At 52.4% G+C, this 17870-nt stretch overlaps 1 protein-coding gene across 1 annotated transcript; it reads right to left on the bottom strand.

Moving 5' to 3' along the window:
- Window positions 1-262: 262 nt before the first annotated feature.
- PYGB (glycogen phosphorylase B) lies at window positions 263-17851 on the bottom strand. The gene is made up of 20 exons (XM_063152646.1): window positions 17574-17851; window positions 15393-15494; window positions 13473-13551; window positions 12442-12545; window positions 10372-10503; window positions 8329-8440; window positions 7894-7976; window positions 6855-6998; window positions 6427-6519; window positions 6169-6315; window positions 5888-6051; window positions 5506-5620; window positions 4315-4416; window positions 4059-4206; window positions 3485-3543; window positions 2662-2803; window positions 2139-2346; window positions 1695-1829; window positions 1518-1584; window positions 263-1288 (listed from the first exon to the last, which is right to left on the bottom strand). Exons 1-20 carry the CDS (start codon window positions 17814-17816, stop codon window positions 1136-1138), a joined length of 2532 nt encoding a protein of 843 aa, XP_063008716.1. The 5' UTR covers window positions 17817-17851; the 3' UTR covers window positions 263-1135.
- Between the last annotated feature and the right edge of the window lie 19 nt (window positions 17852-17870).

Raw genomic sequence — 17870 nt, forward strand, 5'->3', positions numbered from 1 at the left:
GAATTGCTTGTGTGACTTCTGGCTCAGGAGCCCTGTGTGCCATTTGCAGGGCAAACCCAACACAAACCCCCACCCCAGTGCATGGAGTCAGCTGTCATGGGCACATTGTTCCCCCACAGTGGGGCCAGCACCCTGCCAGCTGCAAGGGACTACAAACCACAAAGCCACAGCTGGGCAAGGACAGCAGTGATTCAGGCATTGCAGCCTGAACTTGTTGCAACATGAACCCAGAGGCATGGAGTAGTCACAAGTCAGTCCAAAGTCAAGGTGTTTGGGTTGTTTTAATGAGTTGGTGTCAAACAGGGCAGTACTGGTGCACTACACAGCACTATGGGTGTTAAAGTGTGACCCCAGCACTGGGAGGGACACCTGGAGCAGCATGACCCTGCTAAGGAAGAGTGCCAGGGCTGTGATCCATGTTCACCCCCTGAGCAGCACACACACACAGCTGTATCTGCAGAGCCAAGAGCCAGGAGGTACAGCCCTCCCTGTGCAGAGATGGAGGCTAAAAATCCCTGGAGTGGCTTGGTTACTGGGCCTTTAGTTAGGGAAGAGGTGTGGGAGGAGACTACAGTAAGGTCTGTGGCAAGGAAGTGCCTGATCCCAGGCTCTCCTGCTTGTGGCACAGTGTTGGTGCCTGCCCTGGGGCCAGCAGCTTTCACAGCCAGCCCCCCTTCTTTAGGTGATACTGGGGAAGGGGATGGGCAGGGATTGGCCTCTGCCTCCCCCAGCTTTGGGCCTGGCAGACCCTGCAGGAGAAAGACACACTCTGTGTTGGCTAGTCCTACTTGTGGGGCAGGGTCAAGGAGGCCAGGCCCTTGCACACAGGGGCAGGGGAAGGTTTACTTGGAAAGCCCTTGTTAAGCATGGAGCACAGCTGTGGAAGACTTATCCATGGCCATCTCACTAAAAGCACTATGCAGCACGTGCAGGCTAGGTAGGTGCAAACACAAGGTCCTTTCTCCTGCCCTCCAGCTCTTGTTCCTTGGTCAGGGCTTCTCCTCAGAGCATCTTCTATCCCTCTGAGGGAAAGGCCTTGTTTCTGCAGAGCTGAGCCCATCTGACTGGTGGTGAAATGCAGGTGAGGACTCCTGCGATGGGAGCACATCCCTCCTTCCTTCCCTTGGTGCTCGCATCAGTTTCGGGGCAGGTTGGGCGGGGGGATGGCTGTGGCAGAAGGCTCCACCCCCCAGATCTCACGGGCATACTCCGTGATGGTTCTGTCACTGGAGAACTTGCCCGAGCACGCAATGTTCCTGATCACTTTCCTCGTCCATTCACGGGGATCCTGGCAAGAAGAGAGGCAGTGTCAATACTCAGCTGCTCACCCAGCTCTGTCCTGGCTTCGGGCACTGGCTAGTTTAAAACCCCATGGTGTGGGGTTGCTGAAGCAGCCAAATCTGCCTCACCCTGCCCCAGGGCACCCACATGCTGCAGTGTCCATGAGAAGGACTCCACTGGAGCACACTCATCCCAGTTATCCTCAGTGTTCCCACTCAGCAGTGGGCAAACCTTACCATGAACAGCTGGTCCACTTGCCCTTGGCACTTAATGTAGGCCTCATAGTCTGCAAACACCTTAAACCTGAAACCCAAAGCACAGTCTGGCTGGGGTTTGCCTTCTGGGCAGGACAGACACCTGCCCTCCCATGAGCAGGCAGTGCCCCCCTGCACAGGGATGCTCCCAGGACTCACCTGTCGTGGTACATGAGCATGTTCACCACATCCTTGAAGCAGCCGGGGTCCCGAGGGGAGAAGAAGCCGCTGGTGATCTGGTCGATGGCCTGGCGCAGCTCGGGCAGGCGCTCGTAGAACTCGCGGGCGTTGTACCTGTGCCAGCAGAGACAGCCTCAGGCACTGCTGCTCCTCCCTGTGTTGGGGCAGGGAGGGCAGGCAGGGAGGTGGGACAGCTCCTGAATGAGGGCCTGTGCCCATCAGAGCACCCTGCTCGTGGCTCACACCAGCAGCAGTGTCTGATACCTCATACCATGTCCCAGTGCTGAATCCTTGCAGCCCAAGGCAAAGACTGCCTCTAGCCCCCTGCTCCAGAGCTGCCCAGAGAAGAAAGTGTCCCTCCCAGAGAACATGGCTCTCCCCATCAGAGCTGAGCCCATCTGACAAGCCCTGGCGTTCACCAACCCTTTCCGATCCAGGGCCTCCACGTCCTCCACCCTCATGCCAAATATGAAGAGATTTTCTTCGCCCGCCTCCTCAGCCATCTCCACGTTGGCCCCGTCCATGGTCCCGATGGTGAGGGCCCCGTTCACCATGAACTTCATGTTGCCAGTGCCCGAGGCCTCTGTGCCAGCTGTGGAGATCTGCTGGGAGAGATCCGCTGCTGGGATCACTGCCAGGTGCAAGAGAAGTGGGAGTTAATCCTTGGCACATTGCAGCTCCCCACAACCAGGACTGGCCCTTCTGACCTCGCCCTCAGCCCAAACAGCACAACTCTGGGGCCAGGCTCAGCTTTGCCATGACCCCCAAGCAGCTGCTGCCACTCCTGCATGAATGAAGCTGGCTTCCTGCCCTGTGTGGAGCCTTCAGGCTCTTCCTAAGGGACAGCCAGGTGTCCTGCCACAACTGCCTCTCAGGCCAGCCCGTTCCTGGGCCCAGCTGGGACGTGCCCAACTTGTGACAGGTGCTTACAGAAGACCAGACATACCCTTCTCAGCCAAGGACACCCGGTAGTTCTCCAGGAAGATGACCTTGAGCTTGTCCCCCACATAGGGGTCGTTGTTGATGACCTCACCAATGGATGTGATGAGTTTGATGATCATCTTGGCCATGTGGTAGCCAGGGGCTGCCTGAAGAAGAAATGGGGAAGGCTTTTAAGGAAGGGAGAGCATAAGAGATGACAGTGTGGGGTTCTCACTGCAGTGAGTCTGAGCCTCACTTCTGCTGGTCACATGGAATCACAGCATGGTTTGGGTTGGAAAGGACCTTGGAAAAATATCTAGTCCAACCCCCCTGCAATAAGCAGGGACATCTGCAACTAGACCAGGTTGCTGAGAGCCCCATCCAACCTATCTTGAATGTTTCCAGAGATGGAGCATGTATCACCTCAGGGCAACCTGTTCCAGTGGGTCACCACACTGACTGAAAAAATTTCCACCTTAGATCTAATCTAAATTAACTCTTCTTCAATTTAAAACCACTATCCCTTGTCCTAGCACAACAGGTCCTGCTAAAACATTTTTCCCCATCTTTCTTAAAAGGCCCACTTCAAGCACTTCAAGGCTACAATAAAGTCTCCCCAGAGCCTGAACAATTCTAATTCTCCCTAAATTCTCCCTCTCTAAATCATGAATTAGGTAAAACACCTTATTGGGTAATAGTGATGGAGCCTTGCTCAGTCCAGTTAGTTCATGGAGGTGTCCCTGCTGCTGGCTAATCCACAGCAGGCCCAGCAAAGCCACAGAAAGGGGACAGGACCTTCCCCATCCACCCCCCAGCCACGCATGCATGGAGTCTGGAATGCAGGTTACCTTTCCTCCAATCATAATGGTCCTGGGCACAAAGGATTTGGATGGATTACATCTGATGCCTGAAAGAGCAGGGATCTTTCTTCAAAATTGTTTCAAATTTGAAAGCTCAAATTTGATCCTAAATAAACCCAAAAAATTAAAAATCTTCAGAACTGAAGATAAGCTGGGCAGAGTTTAGTGCCTGATCAGAGGCAGGCTGGGATCTCAGCCCTTGTCACAAGGACCTTGCAGGACCCTGAGCCCAACCAGACATCTGCTGGAGAGCTGTGGTGGGCAAAAAACAGCCACAGAATCCTTGGGGATTCAGATCCTTGGAGAACTCCTCAAGGCAGAACAATGCAGAGCTCCAATGACTTGCCTCCCTTTGGGAATGGGCAGGGGCCCCAAGTATACAATGGGAAATGGGGCCTTAACTTGCACCAGGTCACTCTTGACAGCTGCAGAACAGGTGTGGAGGTTACCTGGGCTGGAGATTTGGGCTGTGAGCTTTTCCCCAGAGCTCTGTATGAGCCTTCAGTCACTCTGCCTTCCCTCCTGGAGAGAAGCCCTGGCAGTGAGAGGCCGGGGGACTTACGGTTGTAGAGGGTGATGGCGTGCAGGCAGTTCAGCAGCTGCCGCTTGTACTCATGGATTCGCTTCACCTGGACATCAAACATGGACATTGGGTTGATCTTCACCTTGTAATGCTCCTCCAGGTAGGCTGCAAACTTCAGCTTGTTCTCCTGGCAGAAAAATATTTGAGGAACAGGCATGAGTTGGCAGGGCTTGCATCAGAAGTGAGCACTTGCTGCTGGGATGTTCCTGGATGTTCTTCCCCCAGGGCACATTACCTGCTTGACTTTTGCCACATCCCTGATAAAAGTCTCATTATCGATGAACTCCAGGAGCTTCTTCAGCTGGCTCAGATCTGTGATGAAGCCTTCCCCAATTTTCTAAAACAACCAATCAGGAATGCCATGAGACACTTCACCCAGTCCTCAACTGCCCCTTCCCAGCAGAGGTGCCACAGTCCCCTTGGGAACTGGAAGAGGCAGTGTGCCACATTGGAAAAGGGGCACATAGGAAAAGAAGCACAGTTTTTTATTATGAGATTATTTCTCTGCATCACAAAGAAGCCCAATGGAAACAGGGCACTTGCAAAAATTCAGACAAGCCCTCCTTTCTCAAGGAGTTTTAGCAAGAAAAGGGAGATGTGTGCACATGTGCCATGGCGTCCTGGCAGCTGGAGAAACCAATGGGCAGGACATGAAGATTCATTTAACTACAGGATGATATTCAGTCATGGCATGTTGCAGTGCGATGTAAAAACCTGCCCTAGAGGGCCTGGGAAATACAAGGGACAGAACTGGAGCTGGGCCTCCATGGGAGGAGCTCCTTTGTGCCTATGAGGCTGAACACTTGTCCAGACACCCTATGGTTGTGCCTGTGTGCAGTCCACACAAGGGCAGGGACCAGATTTAGATTTCTGCAGCTTTTTTTGGCCAACTTTTCATCATCAACTTTAGAGCCCAGCCAATCTCACACCTACAGGTGCCACAGCATTGTCCTCCCAGGCTGTCCCCACAGAGCTGCCATGGACATATTTTCTGAAAAATACTTTTGCTAGGGTTTTTCTCCTGAGAAGCCTCACAGGAAAAGAAAACCAATAATTATCTGCTGCTCTGGAATGCAACAGGTGCATTTGATCTCATGTGAGTTGTTTTTTACTTGATGACCAACGACAGCCACCTTTGTTGAGGCTGTGAGCAGTCACAAGATTTTATTATCATTCCTTTCTATTCCTTTCAAGCCTTCTGATGAAATCCTTTCTTCTATTCTTTAGTATAGTTTTAGTATATAATTTTCTTTAATATAATATATATAATAAAATAATAAATCAGCCTTCTGGAACATGGAGTCAAGATTCTCATCTCTTCCCTCTCCTGGGACCACCACAGTCACCTTCAGGTCTGACCAGACCACAGGAAGAGGTGACCAAAGGGATCACACTGAGCTCCTCACTTCCCACGATCACCACTCACCTCAGCAATAATGTCAGCCAGTCCTGGGTTGCACAGCAGGAGCCAGCGCCTCGGCGTGATCCCATTGGTCTTGTTCTGAAACTTTTCTGGCTCCAGCTCATAGAAATCCTTGAACCTGGAACACCATGGAGCTCTGAGCCACCCACCACCACCCGAGCTGCATCTGAGCCCCCCCAGTGTGTGCTCCTGACTCAGGGCAGGCTCCATCACTCTTTGCTGCCTCTCACCCCCTTCCTCAGCCGTACTGCCAGGAGTTTCACCCGCTCCAAAGGAGAGATCCAAAGCAGAGCTGGACACCCAGCTGCCCCAGCTAACCCTTCCCAGCTGGCAGGCAAAGCCCAGGGAGGGGAGGGAGCCCACCCCTGGCTGTGTCCCAACTCACACCGAGTTCTTCACGATGTCGGAGTGGATGCGGGCCACGCCGTTGACGGCGTGCGAGCCGATGACGCAGAGGTGCGCCATGTTGATCCTCTTGCAGTCGCCCTCCTCGATCACTGACATCCTGCGCAGGCGGTCGATGTCCCCCGGGTACAGAGCTGCCACGCGCTGCAGGCAGAGACAGGGACATGAGTGACACGGCCACAGCACCTGGGAGCACTCCCATCCTCACGGTGGTCACACCAAGGTCCCCAGAGTCCCCGCAGCCTGGCGCCGGTCCCTTACATCCAGGTGCATTTGGTTGAGGGCGTAAATGATCTCCAGGTGCCGCGGCAACAGCTTCTCAAACATGGAGACCGGCCAGCGCTCCAGGGCTTCGGGCAGCACAGTGTGGTTGGTGTAGGCACACGTCCTCTTTGTGATCTCCCAGGCCTGCATCACAGACAGCAGGTTAGTGCACGTGCACCCAGGCCAGGCAGGAAAAGGAAATCCCACAGCTCCTTCCCCTGTGAGGTTCAGCACGGTCCTCCCAGCTCTGCTCACCTTGTCCCAGTCCACCTTCTCCACATCCACCAGGATTCGCATGAGCTCTGGTATGGACAGGGCAGGGTGGGTGTCATTGAGCTGAATAGCCACCTGCAACACAGACTTGCTGATCTCAGTTCTGGCAGTGTCAGACTGTGACAGTGCCCTGCATGCATGGGGTTGGCTAAGGGTGAGCCCCAAGGCTCTTCTTATGACTCACAACCCAGAAACAGACCTCTCAGTAATGGAGCTATTCAAACTTTTCAAGTTTTGCTCCAAATAACAATTTTTTCCCTGGGAAAATAGGCCCGGAGATCATCTGTTTTACAACCCAACTTGCCAGGGTGTTTGTATAAACACCCCCATTTAGTCCTGAGTGTCCTGCTCTCCCTCAAGAGAGGCAGGTCTGGCTGAAATTTCCCCAGTGTCTCTGCCCACAGCCTCACCTTGTCTGGGAAGGTTTCAAAGCACGTTCTCACAGGGTCTCGGCAGCCGAACTTGGAGGACTTGAAGCGGCGGATGATGTCCTGGAGGGTGGCAGCCACCACAAAGTACTCCTGCTTCAGCCGCAGCTCCTTGCCTTCAAAGAACTGCAAGAAGGGGCAGCACATGCATTGGAGCTGCAGCTGCCATCCCCACCAGGCAGCCAAAGCCCTGGAGATTCTCCTCTCCACCCTCAGGGGCTTCCCAACAGGCTTCACACGTCTGGCTCCTCACCAGAGCAAATGTGGATGTTTCTCTAACGTCTCTGATGTGGACAGCGGCTGTAGGGACTCACAAAGGGGCTTGGCATCCCAAACAGCTGCTTCCAGAGAGAGACAGCCTGCCCCATCCATGCTACTCCTACAGAGCCAGCACAGATCCCTCCCTCGTGGCAAAATCCTTTGCAGGGTTTTTTGGCGAAGGATTTTGGGCTTTCTGCAATAGCCAGGAGTGTGTCTGGACACAGCAGCTGCCTCACACACACCATGCTTTGTGCTGGTCTGTTTTAAAATACCAGCATGTTTGATAGGGTGTGGGGAAAAGTGCAGGGGGATTTGCACTTCCCAGAACAGATGCCAATCCATGGCTGGATATGAGGGCTCTTCCCTTTTGGACCCAGAGCCCAGTAAGTGCTTAGCCTGGGACAGCACTTGCAGTGAGAAATCCCTTGAACTGGGGATGGAAATGAGTCCCCTCTGTGTAAACTGTGCCCTAAAGTTGAAGGAGTAATGTCTTCCTCTCCATACAGTATGGAACAGAGCAGCTACACCTTATGGGCCAGACTCTTGGCTGCCCATCAGCCCTCTGGAGCCAGCAGAGCCATTCCTGTTCACTGGGAATTATAGGGACAACCTATACTGTATTACAGGGACAACCTACTGTATTAAAGCAAAGCAACAAGCATCAGATGCTCACGACCTTCCAGTGTTGGCAAACAAGGAGACACAACTGCAGGAAGGATGATTCTGAGCAACAGGGAAGAGAGGCAAGCAGGTCACTCACGTTATCATTGGGGTACAGGACTCTGGATATGTTCTCTGCCAGGTTTCTGTCCAACACTGCCTCGATGTAGTCACCCATATTGACTGCAGGGAGAGAAACACACACAGCACTGCAGCAGCTGGAGAGATTCAGGCAGGTCCCTGACACCACAGTTTTCCCTCTTCTCTTGCAGAGAGGTTTTGTAACAGGAATATTCAGGCTGGTACTAATGGAACAGGATGGGAATGTACATGTGTGAAAGGCACTGGAGTGGCAGGAGGAGATGGGTGGGTGTCTGGGAGTAGTGTGATCCATGGATGTGCACACAGTGCTGTGGTTTGGAGACAACTATGGAATAAACACAAAGCAGGGCAGATGTGAAGTGCTGCACCATGCACAAAGGCACAGCTGTGTCCCACCTGGCCAGAGGAGAGGCACTGGAGGGACAGCACTTACACTCCTGGAGGTTGAAGTCGTTTGGAGCCTTGGCAGACCAGAGCCTCATGGTGTTCACAGTGTTGTTCTTGTATCCAGGCACTGGGGTGTCGTAAGGCATGGCAAGGACAACCTGAAAAGGACAGTGTCCCCCCTGGTTACAGCACAGTGACCTGGAGAATGTGGGACAGTGGCTGAAACCTCTGCAAAAAGAATCCAGAGGACAAAGACAAGTCCTGGCTGTGGAAGGAATCTCACCTCTATCATGGGCACTTCCACCACCTAATGGGAAGCATTCATAGGAGAACCAGAGCTGTCTGGAGCTCTACTGAAACAAGAAACCTGCTGACCTTCCTGTATTAACTGGGGTACCTATCAGAGCACTGAAAGCACCCTCAGCTGCCCACAGGGATTCTGTCTGTGCGGGGGAAAAGCCAGGGCAGCGTGGACTTTTGTGTTTCCATCTGGGATTAACTCCACAGCCTGAATCCTGCCCATTACCCTTCTGCAACCTGCCAGGACCAAACCCTATAACTGCAGCACCACTTCCAGAGCCATCCACCCAATATTCAGGGTTTTTTGAACCTGCCTGGATAACTCCACTGAGATCTCCAGCACCTGAACTGAACATGAGTGTGAAACTCCTTGTGCAGTTTGCAGATGATGCTTAAGCCTCAGGAGGCTACAGGGAGTAACCCTGGACCTCCCAGTTCACACAGCAGGGAAAACCTGGGCAGGTCAGCATGTGGGTCATGAACAGCCTCTTTGTGCTGGCATGGGCAACAGCTCCCCTCTGGGGACAACCAGCAGGAGCTCAGGCTCTCCAAGCTGCTGTTAGCAGCTCTGAACATGGAAGCAGGCAGGGAGCCTGCCCAGGCACTGACTGGGGCACACAGCACATGAACTCAGCTATGCTATATTTGGAGGCTGCATCTTTGGCTTTTTTGAACCTTTCCAACTTGTTCCTTTAGCAGCACTATCTGAAAAGTCACCTCCTTGTAGGAAGCAGTGTTTGGGATCCCTGAAACCCCAGACTAGCAGCAGGATCAGAAGAGAGACATGTTGAAATGCAATGACACTTGGTCCCCAGATGGACGCCTGCTACACCTGGGGCCCAGAGAGCTCTGGCACAGTGCTCCCAAGATACTCCCTGTGCTGGAGCTCTGGTGTTGAATCCTGGCAATCACCCGGGTCACTTCACAGCCTCTGACAACCAGAGATAAAATGGTTTATTTGTTCTCTGAGCAGGCCCAGGTGACTCTGTAACTGAGCTTCAGCTCTTGGTGCTGAAGAGAATGGCTGAGCTCTGTGGCTGTGAGCTCCTTGGTTAACTGAGCTGAACATTATGGGAACAAAGCTAGGTCATCCCCCTGAATCACAGAGAAATTCATTGTCCTTCCTTCCTCCACCCTGAGCAGTGCTTACAGAGGAGAGGCTGAAGCATCTTAGATTCACCTGTGTCTTTGTTAGCAGCAAAATGGGAATGCACCTATGATGCAGCAGCCTGAACAAGCACGAGCCCCTGAAGTACAGCATTATGTCCTCAACTGTGGGACAGGCTGAAGGAGGGTTGGTGCTCCATGATGCCACAAAACAAGGCCTCCAGGCATACTGGAGACTGGAACCCACACCTTCAGCCTCCCCTGACAGCACCCTGCCCATTGGGCTGCTCTGGGGAAGAGGAACTTGCTCTCACAACAAGAGTTAAACACCCATGGCATTGTTCCATGCCTCTGCACAGCAGCTGCATCAGAACCAGCTGAAAATCCACAGAGTGTGAATGGCCAGCAGCATGGAAGAAGCCTACAATTCTCCTCCAGCATAAATCCATGTAAGACTGTGCAGCTTTGCCCTGGAGATCAACAGATGCCTCTTTTATCTCAAATCCTGCTGTAACAATTCAACAAAAACTTTTATCTCCTCCAACCCCATAGGCTACCAAGTCACCTTTGTAACTGAAGTTTGGCCAGTCTGGGAGGGAAGCAGAGCCTGAAGACTTCAGGCAGCCCCAGGGTGACCCTGTCTGCCTTCCCCAGCCCAGCAGGGGGAGACTGACGGTGGTACCTGGGTGTCGATCCACTTCACGCCGTCGGCAGTGTGCTCCACGCGGCCGTAGAAGTGCACGGGCAGCATGTACTCGGGGCGAGCCTTCTCCCAGGGGTTCCCGTAGCGCAGCCAGTCGTCAGCCTCCTCCACCTGCAGGGACACGGGATCAAGGAGAGCCTTGGATCAAGGAGAGCTTGTGGCTCCACGAGAAGGCTGAACGTGGCTCCTCACAGGGAGACCCGTTTAAAAGTAAAGCTTCAGCCAGCTGGCTTTAAAAACGGATGTGCAGAGGCCTCTAGAGGATAGCCGGGTGTGAAAAATTAATGTATTTTATGATTGGCTTTTTTGCAAATATTGAAATGAATATTATATGTGTTGTGTTAGGAAGTAATGCTGTGTTAATTCTCTTAAGTACTGTGTTAAATATAGTTTTAGGTTATAAAAAATGTTAAAATAGAAACTGTGCTATGTAAGATACTTCTTTCAAAGAAAAGACTTGCAGTGAGATAGCAGCCACAGGACACCTCAGTCTTTCAGAGAAAAAGAATTTATTGCTCCATTATCAGAATAAACCAACTTCTTCCTGCCTCAAAGGTGCTGTTAGGATTCAGAGGAAGAAGCTGACACTGACCAGACAGAATCCTGTGTTTGAATGGAATTTATGCATCATGTATGAGGTGTATGAATATGCAACAGGCTGTTGCTTTTAAGGGTTAATCCTCTGTTAACGTGGGTCCTTTTTCAGGCTTGTGCTGCTCAGAAAAAGGTACCCGGAATGTCCCTAACTCTTTGTTTTTATTGTCTCATATTGTCCTAATTCAATTTGTCCAAATTATTATTACTCTAATTGTATTACTATTTTTATAACCATTTTATTATTAAACTTATAAAATTTTAAAAGCAAGCTACTGGCACTTTTCGCACCAGGCTTTGCAAAGCTTGGATGATGCATCCCAGCTGGTATAAATAAATAAATCAGCCTCTATGGATCTCTGTTAAGGTTTAAGCCATGCAAACTGCACAGACCACTGCTCTCAGTCTGTCTCCAGGCCTCCACATCCAGTTTGACTGTGGATACTGTGGAATATGTGGGATGTGGCACCCAGTGGAGATGCTCCTGGCCACAGTCCACACCCTGTAAGCCAACTCTTGTTAACTGCTGTGCCCTCTGCCAGAGTGGGTTTCTCCCCTCAGCTCACAGCTGTGGCACTGGGAGCAAAGTGAATCCATCAGAGCCACCCAGGCTGGTGTTATCCAGAGATGTTTTGTGCCTCCATGCATTTCTCTGCTGTGAGGGGAGGGACTTAAAGGAAGGGGGAGATAGTGGGACAAGGAGGGGCAAGGCAGGGGGGAGGGCCACAGCCCAGCATGCCACCACCCCTGTTCTTTTTTAAGAAACATGAAGTCAAATACAGGGGAAGTTTTCTCCTCCCTGTTTTTACCATTTATGGGGCCTGGCATTGCAGCTTCTTTGTGGAGAAGCAGGAAAAAAACAACTTTCAAACCTCTCATGGTCCCTGACCTACAGAGTGGCATGTTATGGAGAAAAAGATACTTTATACTCCAAAGCAAGGTGAGTCTCCTAATGAAAACCATTTCCAGACACACACTAAGGAAAACTGCCAGCTGAGGCAGTTTTTTTAGCCTATTTTCACTGGAAAATAGCATGATCACTAATGCTACAGGAAAATTCCTGTTTAATCCCTGTCTGCCACTGATCAGGGAACCCACAGGAGCAGCAATCACCCCAGACACTTGCCTATATTCCATAATGATCAAACACATCCTTTGCCAGACACCTTCCTGAGGTACTTAGGCACATCTCCATCTTTAGTCTGACTGCTTTGCTGACTCACAGCCAAGCTGGATGGGACTCTGGGGCTGCTGCAGCTGCACTGTGGAGACCCAGGCAGGCAAACCTCTGGTCTCAGCCATGCCCTGGGGCTCAACTCCCACATCATCTCACCCAGTGATGGACTCAAATGCCCAGTTTAAGAGCAGCTCAAGGCACTGCAGTGCCTTTTACATCCAGGCCTTGTCCACAGCATGAAAGAGAGGGAGAAAGAGGGACCTGAGTTTTCCAAGTACCTGCCAGCCATCGACAATCTTCTGGTTGAAGATCCCAAACTCGTAGCGGATGCCGTAACCGTATGCTGCCAGCCCCAGCGTGGCCATGGAGTCCAGGAAACAGGCTGAAAGGGTGAAGGAAACAGGCTCAAAGGGTGAAGGAAACAGGCTGAAAGGGTGAAGGAAACAGGCTCAAAGGGTCCAGGAAACAGGCTCAAAGGGTGAAGGAAACAGGCTCAAAGGGTCCAGGAAACAGGCTGAAAGGGTGAAGGAAACAGGCTGTAGGAGCAGAGCATGGGCACTCTGCAAGGAACCTCACTCCTCGCTTGCTGCATGTGCTGTGCATGGAGATGAGGAGCTGCCACAACAGTGCTGCTGGAAATGTTTATTACTCAGAGGAAACCCATGTGCAAAAGGGAGACAAGGAGGCAGTCGGCAGCAGGACTCTGTGCGTGTCCTGCTGAGCAACCACAAACCCCCAAAATTGCTGGTGACAAGGACAGATCACCAAAACCCCAAATCCAGCTTTGTTGCAGTGAGAACTCTTCTAAATTTGCCTTCCTCTAAGCCTGTCTGCCCAGTAAAGCAGAGCTTCTGACCCTGACCTGCTGCACCACCAGCTCCTTAACTATTATTGCTTCCAAAGGAAACCCTTCCAGCCCTCAATCCAGGCAGTTCTGGTAAAGATCAGCCCCAGCATTTACTCCGTGCTGGGGAGCTCTCATCTCCAGCTGTCCCATGGGACAGGCAGACCAAAATAGCAGCCAGCAATCTGCCTGTGTGAGAGCTGTTGAGTGCCTCTGGGAAGTGAGAGATTTCACGGGGAGGTGAGGAGAAAGGCTCCAGACAGCCTCTTCCAGCCACAGCCCTGCCTGCTGCACTGCAGAACACACACCTACAGCTCTGGGCTGCTGTCTCTGGTGTTTCTGGCCAGCCAGGAGCAGGCAGGAGGGTCCCACTGGCAGATGGCAGTGGTGAGGGTGTGACAGCCACACCACCCTTGGTCCCCATGCACTCTGCATGAGGAGGGAACTCCCCTCGCCCTGTATTACCTGCCAGGCGGCCCAGGCCTCCATTTCCCAGTCCAGCATCTTCTTCAATTTCTTCCAGCTCCTCCAAGTCCAAACCCAGCTATTGGAGAAGAACCACAGCATAACATGTCACCAAACAAATCCCATGTGTCCTGAGCTGCTCTCCAAGGAGGACAAACACATCCCAAAACCACCCACACTGAAGGAAATTAAACCCACAAGGTCTCTGATTCCCTCCCCACAAAGCATCTCATCAGCACCTAGTCCTTGGGCAGCCCAACTGATTGGAAAACAATTTAGCCCATCACCAGATGTTGCTTTCCCATGAAGAAGGCTTCCTTAGAGAATTCAGACAAAACTCTCATGCCCTAGCAGCCCCTCAGGTGAGGATGCCCTGTGACCAGACTTGGCATTGGAGACAGTATGGGGGGAATGGTCAAGCCAGTGTGCAAGGGACCCCCAAGTTCTGCCTGGGCAGGGGAGATCATCCCTCCGCTCATGCACTGAGTCCTTGAGGAAGGGCATGGCCAGGCTGGCAGCAGCGACTGCAGCATTCACCATCACTCCCTGTGCTTCCCACATCCTGCCCCCGAGCTCCTTGGCTGCAGTCTGTGGCTGGAAGTGGTTGCCTGCATCTCTTGAGCCATTTGTTCTATGGTCTGGGGGCCCCTGCCAGATGAAGGCTGAGGCTGCCAGCAGCAAAGACTCTCCAGGAGTCCAGGGGGCAGCAGCAGCAGCTCACCCTGGTGCCGGGGGGGACAGCACGGTGTCAAGCCCGTACAGCTGCTCCCCAAACTGTTTTCCCAGCACTTCAATGGTCTGCAACCACAAGATGGGAAAGCCTCATGCACAGTGATGGGGACACAAACACAGAGACAATTTCTCTCAGTGACAGAGCCATGCTGGATGTGAGACCTTTGAAGCAACCTGGCCACAGGCCATGATGAACTCCCCAGGCTGGAGGCTGCAGCAAGGGAAGCCTTGGCATGTTGGGCCAAATCTGCACTTGGAAAGTGTCTTGCAAAAGAACTTAGAGGATGTTCCTGAAAAAAGCCAGCCTGCTCTCTCTCTGTTTCCTCCTCAGAGAGGAAACAGGTGCATCCCTGGAAATCCCTTTTGGTCTCTTGCCAGGGAAAGTGCATGCCAGGATGTTCCAGCAGCAACTGTAGCACCTCAAGTAGAGAGACGGTGAATTGCCCAACTTCTGCTACAAAGTGTAACATGGATCTGAGGGGAAGCTGGGAGAAATAAAGGGCTTGGGTGGAAAGCCAAAAACCTCATTCAGTCAGAAAAGGTCACTGTGCTGTTGCAGAGGTGCCTGCAAATAACCATATAAATAAGTAACAATGGCCTCACATTAGTGATTGCCTTGGTGATACCCAGCTGTGTTTTTTTCAAGATGGAAATCATCTGAGGACATTTTATTTCCAGCAATGATTTCCCTCCTTTCTCCTTTCCCACCAATTAACTTCTACCTGCCAGCACTGCTGCTGTGCCTTGTGTACCTCAATGTATGAACTGCAATTTGGTGTTTTGCCGCTCAAGTCCCAGTTTCTCCCATTACACTACATCTCCTGTGATAAACCATCATTTCTCCCACTAGTGGAAAGCTCTTTGCAGCCTGTGACTCTCATGTCATTTAGGATACTGGGTGTTGTTTTCAGTATGCACTTTTGGGTTCTCCTATTCACTACAGGGTGGTTTGGAAAATGTACTCCAACTCAAATGGTGGTTTGGAAAAATGTACTCCAACTCCAAGGAACCCCAAGGCTCCCCCATTGTCCTCTCTGGGGAATGAAAAACACTAAGATAGAGCCAAGCTTCATTTAGTGTAGTCCAAATAACAACCTCCTCAGGTAAAGCCCTGAGAAATAAAGATGCTCAGCCATTTGTGTGGAAAAGTCTAGCCTCAGGGGGACCCTGGTATCCCCAAGACTTTACCTGGTAAATGGCTTCATCACAGGCATTCTGCAGGCCCAGGTTCACCATGGTGTTCTGCAGAGTGCGGCCCATGTAGAACTCCAGGGACAGGTAGTAAATGCGCTGGGGAGGCAAAGCGAGACGCTTACACACAGCACAGCACTTTGCTTCCACTGAAGCTGCTTCAAATCAAGAGCAGACCCAAGCATTTCCCAGAGCAGGGATGTCTTCCCAGACTGGCTTTTGGCGCCTGCTCCTGAACACCACGCACCAGAGTTGTTTGTCAGAAGAATTTCGAGCGGGACGCCGGCCAAGCCTCCACCACGCATCTCCCTGCCAACAGCCTTCTATAGAAAAATCTCGCTGCCTGTTAAGTGTTTCCCTAATTAACTCAGGGCAACTATTATCTAGGATGCTGAATGATATATTTATACACTGTCAGGCTCAGCTGAGGTGATGTTTACGCTGGGCTTTTAAAGTTTTCCTAGGCTGAGCTGATCCAGTCTCCCAAAAGCCAGAGCAAGCCCCCTGCCCCTGCAGGCTGGCTGGGCTGAGGGCCAGCACCTTCCTGGGAGGAATTTTCCAGCACTCCCATCTCATGGGTCCTCCTGCTCACCCCACACTGAGTTTCACTCCTGTTTCACCCTGTTGAACAAGTAAATTGTCCCATAGGTGGCAGGGTTCCTGGCACAACTGTGCAGTGACCTTCCAAGTTTGAGAGGAGTCGTGTATGTGCTGCAAATGCTAAGGAAAGCCTCTTTGTGGGATGAGAAGCAGGCTGTGCAAACTTTTGCCCTCACTCAGATTCATCACTATGGATATTTTTATAAATAAACCAGAATTCTTAACGGAGCAATTACCTGACTTCAAATTGTGCTTTCCTGTGACTCTCTTTCCACTGTAGTGTGGATCTTCCCCTGCTAAGCAGCAGGGAAAGATCTACAGAGCATTCCCCACTCTGCCATCTCTGCTGGAGTCTGAAAGGGTCAGTCTGTTCCCTAGGGCTCATCAGAAAGACAGGAATCATTGCACACAAATGATCTGCTCCTTTCAGTCTCCCACAGAGGCACACTTCTAGTGAAAATCTAAGTGTGGAGGACAGTAAGCAAACTCACTCCAGGCTCCTCTGAGCCTTTATGGGATCTGTACAACCCCTTCTGTTGGTGCTGCAATACAGATCAGGGCCCATTTGTGTGAGTTGGGACAAAAGGGAGAGTCCCATGCATCAGTGTAATTCTCAGTACACATGCAGCCATTCTGTGGTGAAAGTGCACTTTGTTTCTTGCGTCAAGGCAATATTCATCATCTTGGGAAAAGAGCTGACTCAGGGAGGTGGCTGCCTGCCTGCACCCTGGGAAGGTATGTGCCTTTCTCTGTGCACACCTGCTCTCTGTGGCTCTCCAGTCAAGCGCTGGATTGGGTCTTAATTCAAAAGGGATTAAGTCTGAATTATGTCTTGCACCTCCCAACACCTCCAGCATCACTGTTCTGACTTGGCAAGTGAACCCCTGGGTTTGGTGACCTGGGAGAGCTTATCTGGCTTTCACAAGGCAAGAAACTCCTCTCCAGCCTCAAAGCTGAGCTGCCTGCGTGCTCTGCAGGAGTGAAGTCAGGACACAGCTGTGCTGAGCCATGGAGGTGATGATGCCCACAGGGGACACCACACAGCAGCAGTGTGAGTGCAGGACGTGACTGTGGTGGAGCCTGCAGAGGAGCTGGCAGCAGCAAGGACCTGCTCAGAGTGGGACATGGCTGTGACAAGGTGCAGGGGGACACAGTTATGAGGGTGTCCGAGGGGGGACAGTGCTGCAGCAAGGTTCAGTGGAACAGGACTGCAGAAGAGTTTGTGGAGACACAGTCACGGCAAACTGCACAAGGGACATGGCTGTGGTGATATCTGTGGGGACAAAGGCATGGCAAGATGTGCGTGAGGGACACAGATGAGGCAAGGCTCATGGGGACACAGCCATGCTGAGCTGTGTACGAGGCACACAGCAACAGCGGGGTGTGTGTGAGGGATACAGGTGTCACGATGCCCGCAGGGAAGAAATCACGGCCATGGCAAGGCGCCCCACAGGCAGGTGCACGCAAGGGACAAGTTCCAGGGGTCACACCCACAGTGACACCTGGCAGGTAGACACGGAAACACCCTTGGTGAAGGCACAGCCGCCCTCCCCCGTCCCTCGTCCCGCCGGGGCTCACCTTGGGGTCCCGCTCGTAGTAGTGCTGCTGGGTGCGGATCCAGCGCCCCACCAGGTGGTCGCGCACCGTGTGCGCCAGCGCGAAGTAGTAATCGCGGGGGGTGGCGACGTTGCGGTCCTTGACGAGGGTGAAGTGCAGGTGGCGATTGAAGCTCTTGCGCACCTCGGCCACGTCCCCCAGCCCCGCGATGCCCCGCACGCTGATCTGCTTCCGACGGTCCCCATCGCTCAGCGGCGCCGCCATCCCGCTGCCTCCGCCGCTGCCTCCGCCGCAGCCGGGCTGGGGCAGGGCCGGGGC

The sequence above is a fragment of the Melospiza melodia genome, chromosome 3, assembly GCF_035770615.1.
Source record: "Melospiza melodia melodia isolate bMelMel2 chromosome 3, bMelMel2.pri, whole genome shotgun sequence".
Taxonomy (NCBI): domain Eukaryota; kingdom Metazoa; phylum Chordata; class Aves; order Passeriformes; family Passerellidae; genus Melospiza; species Melospiza melodia.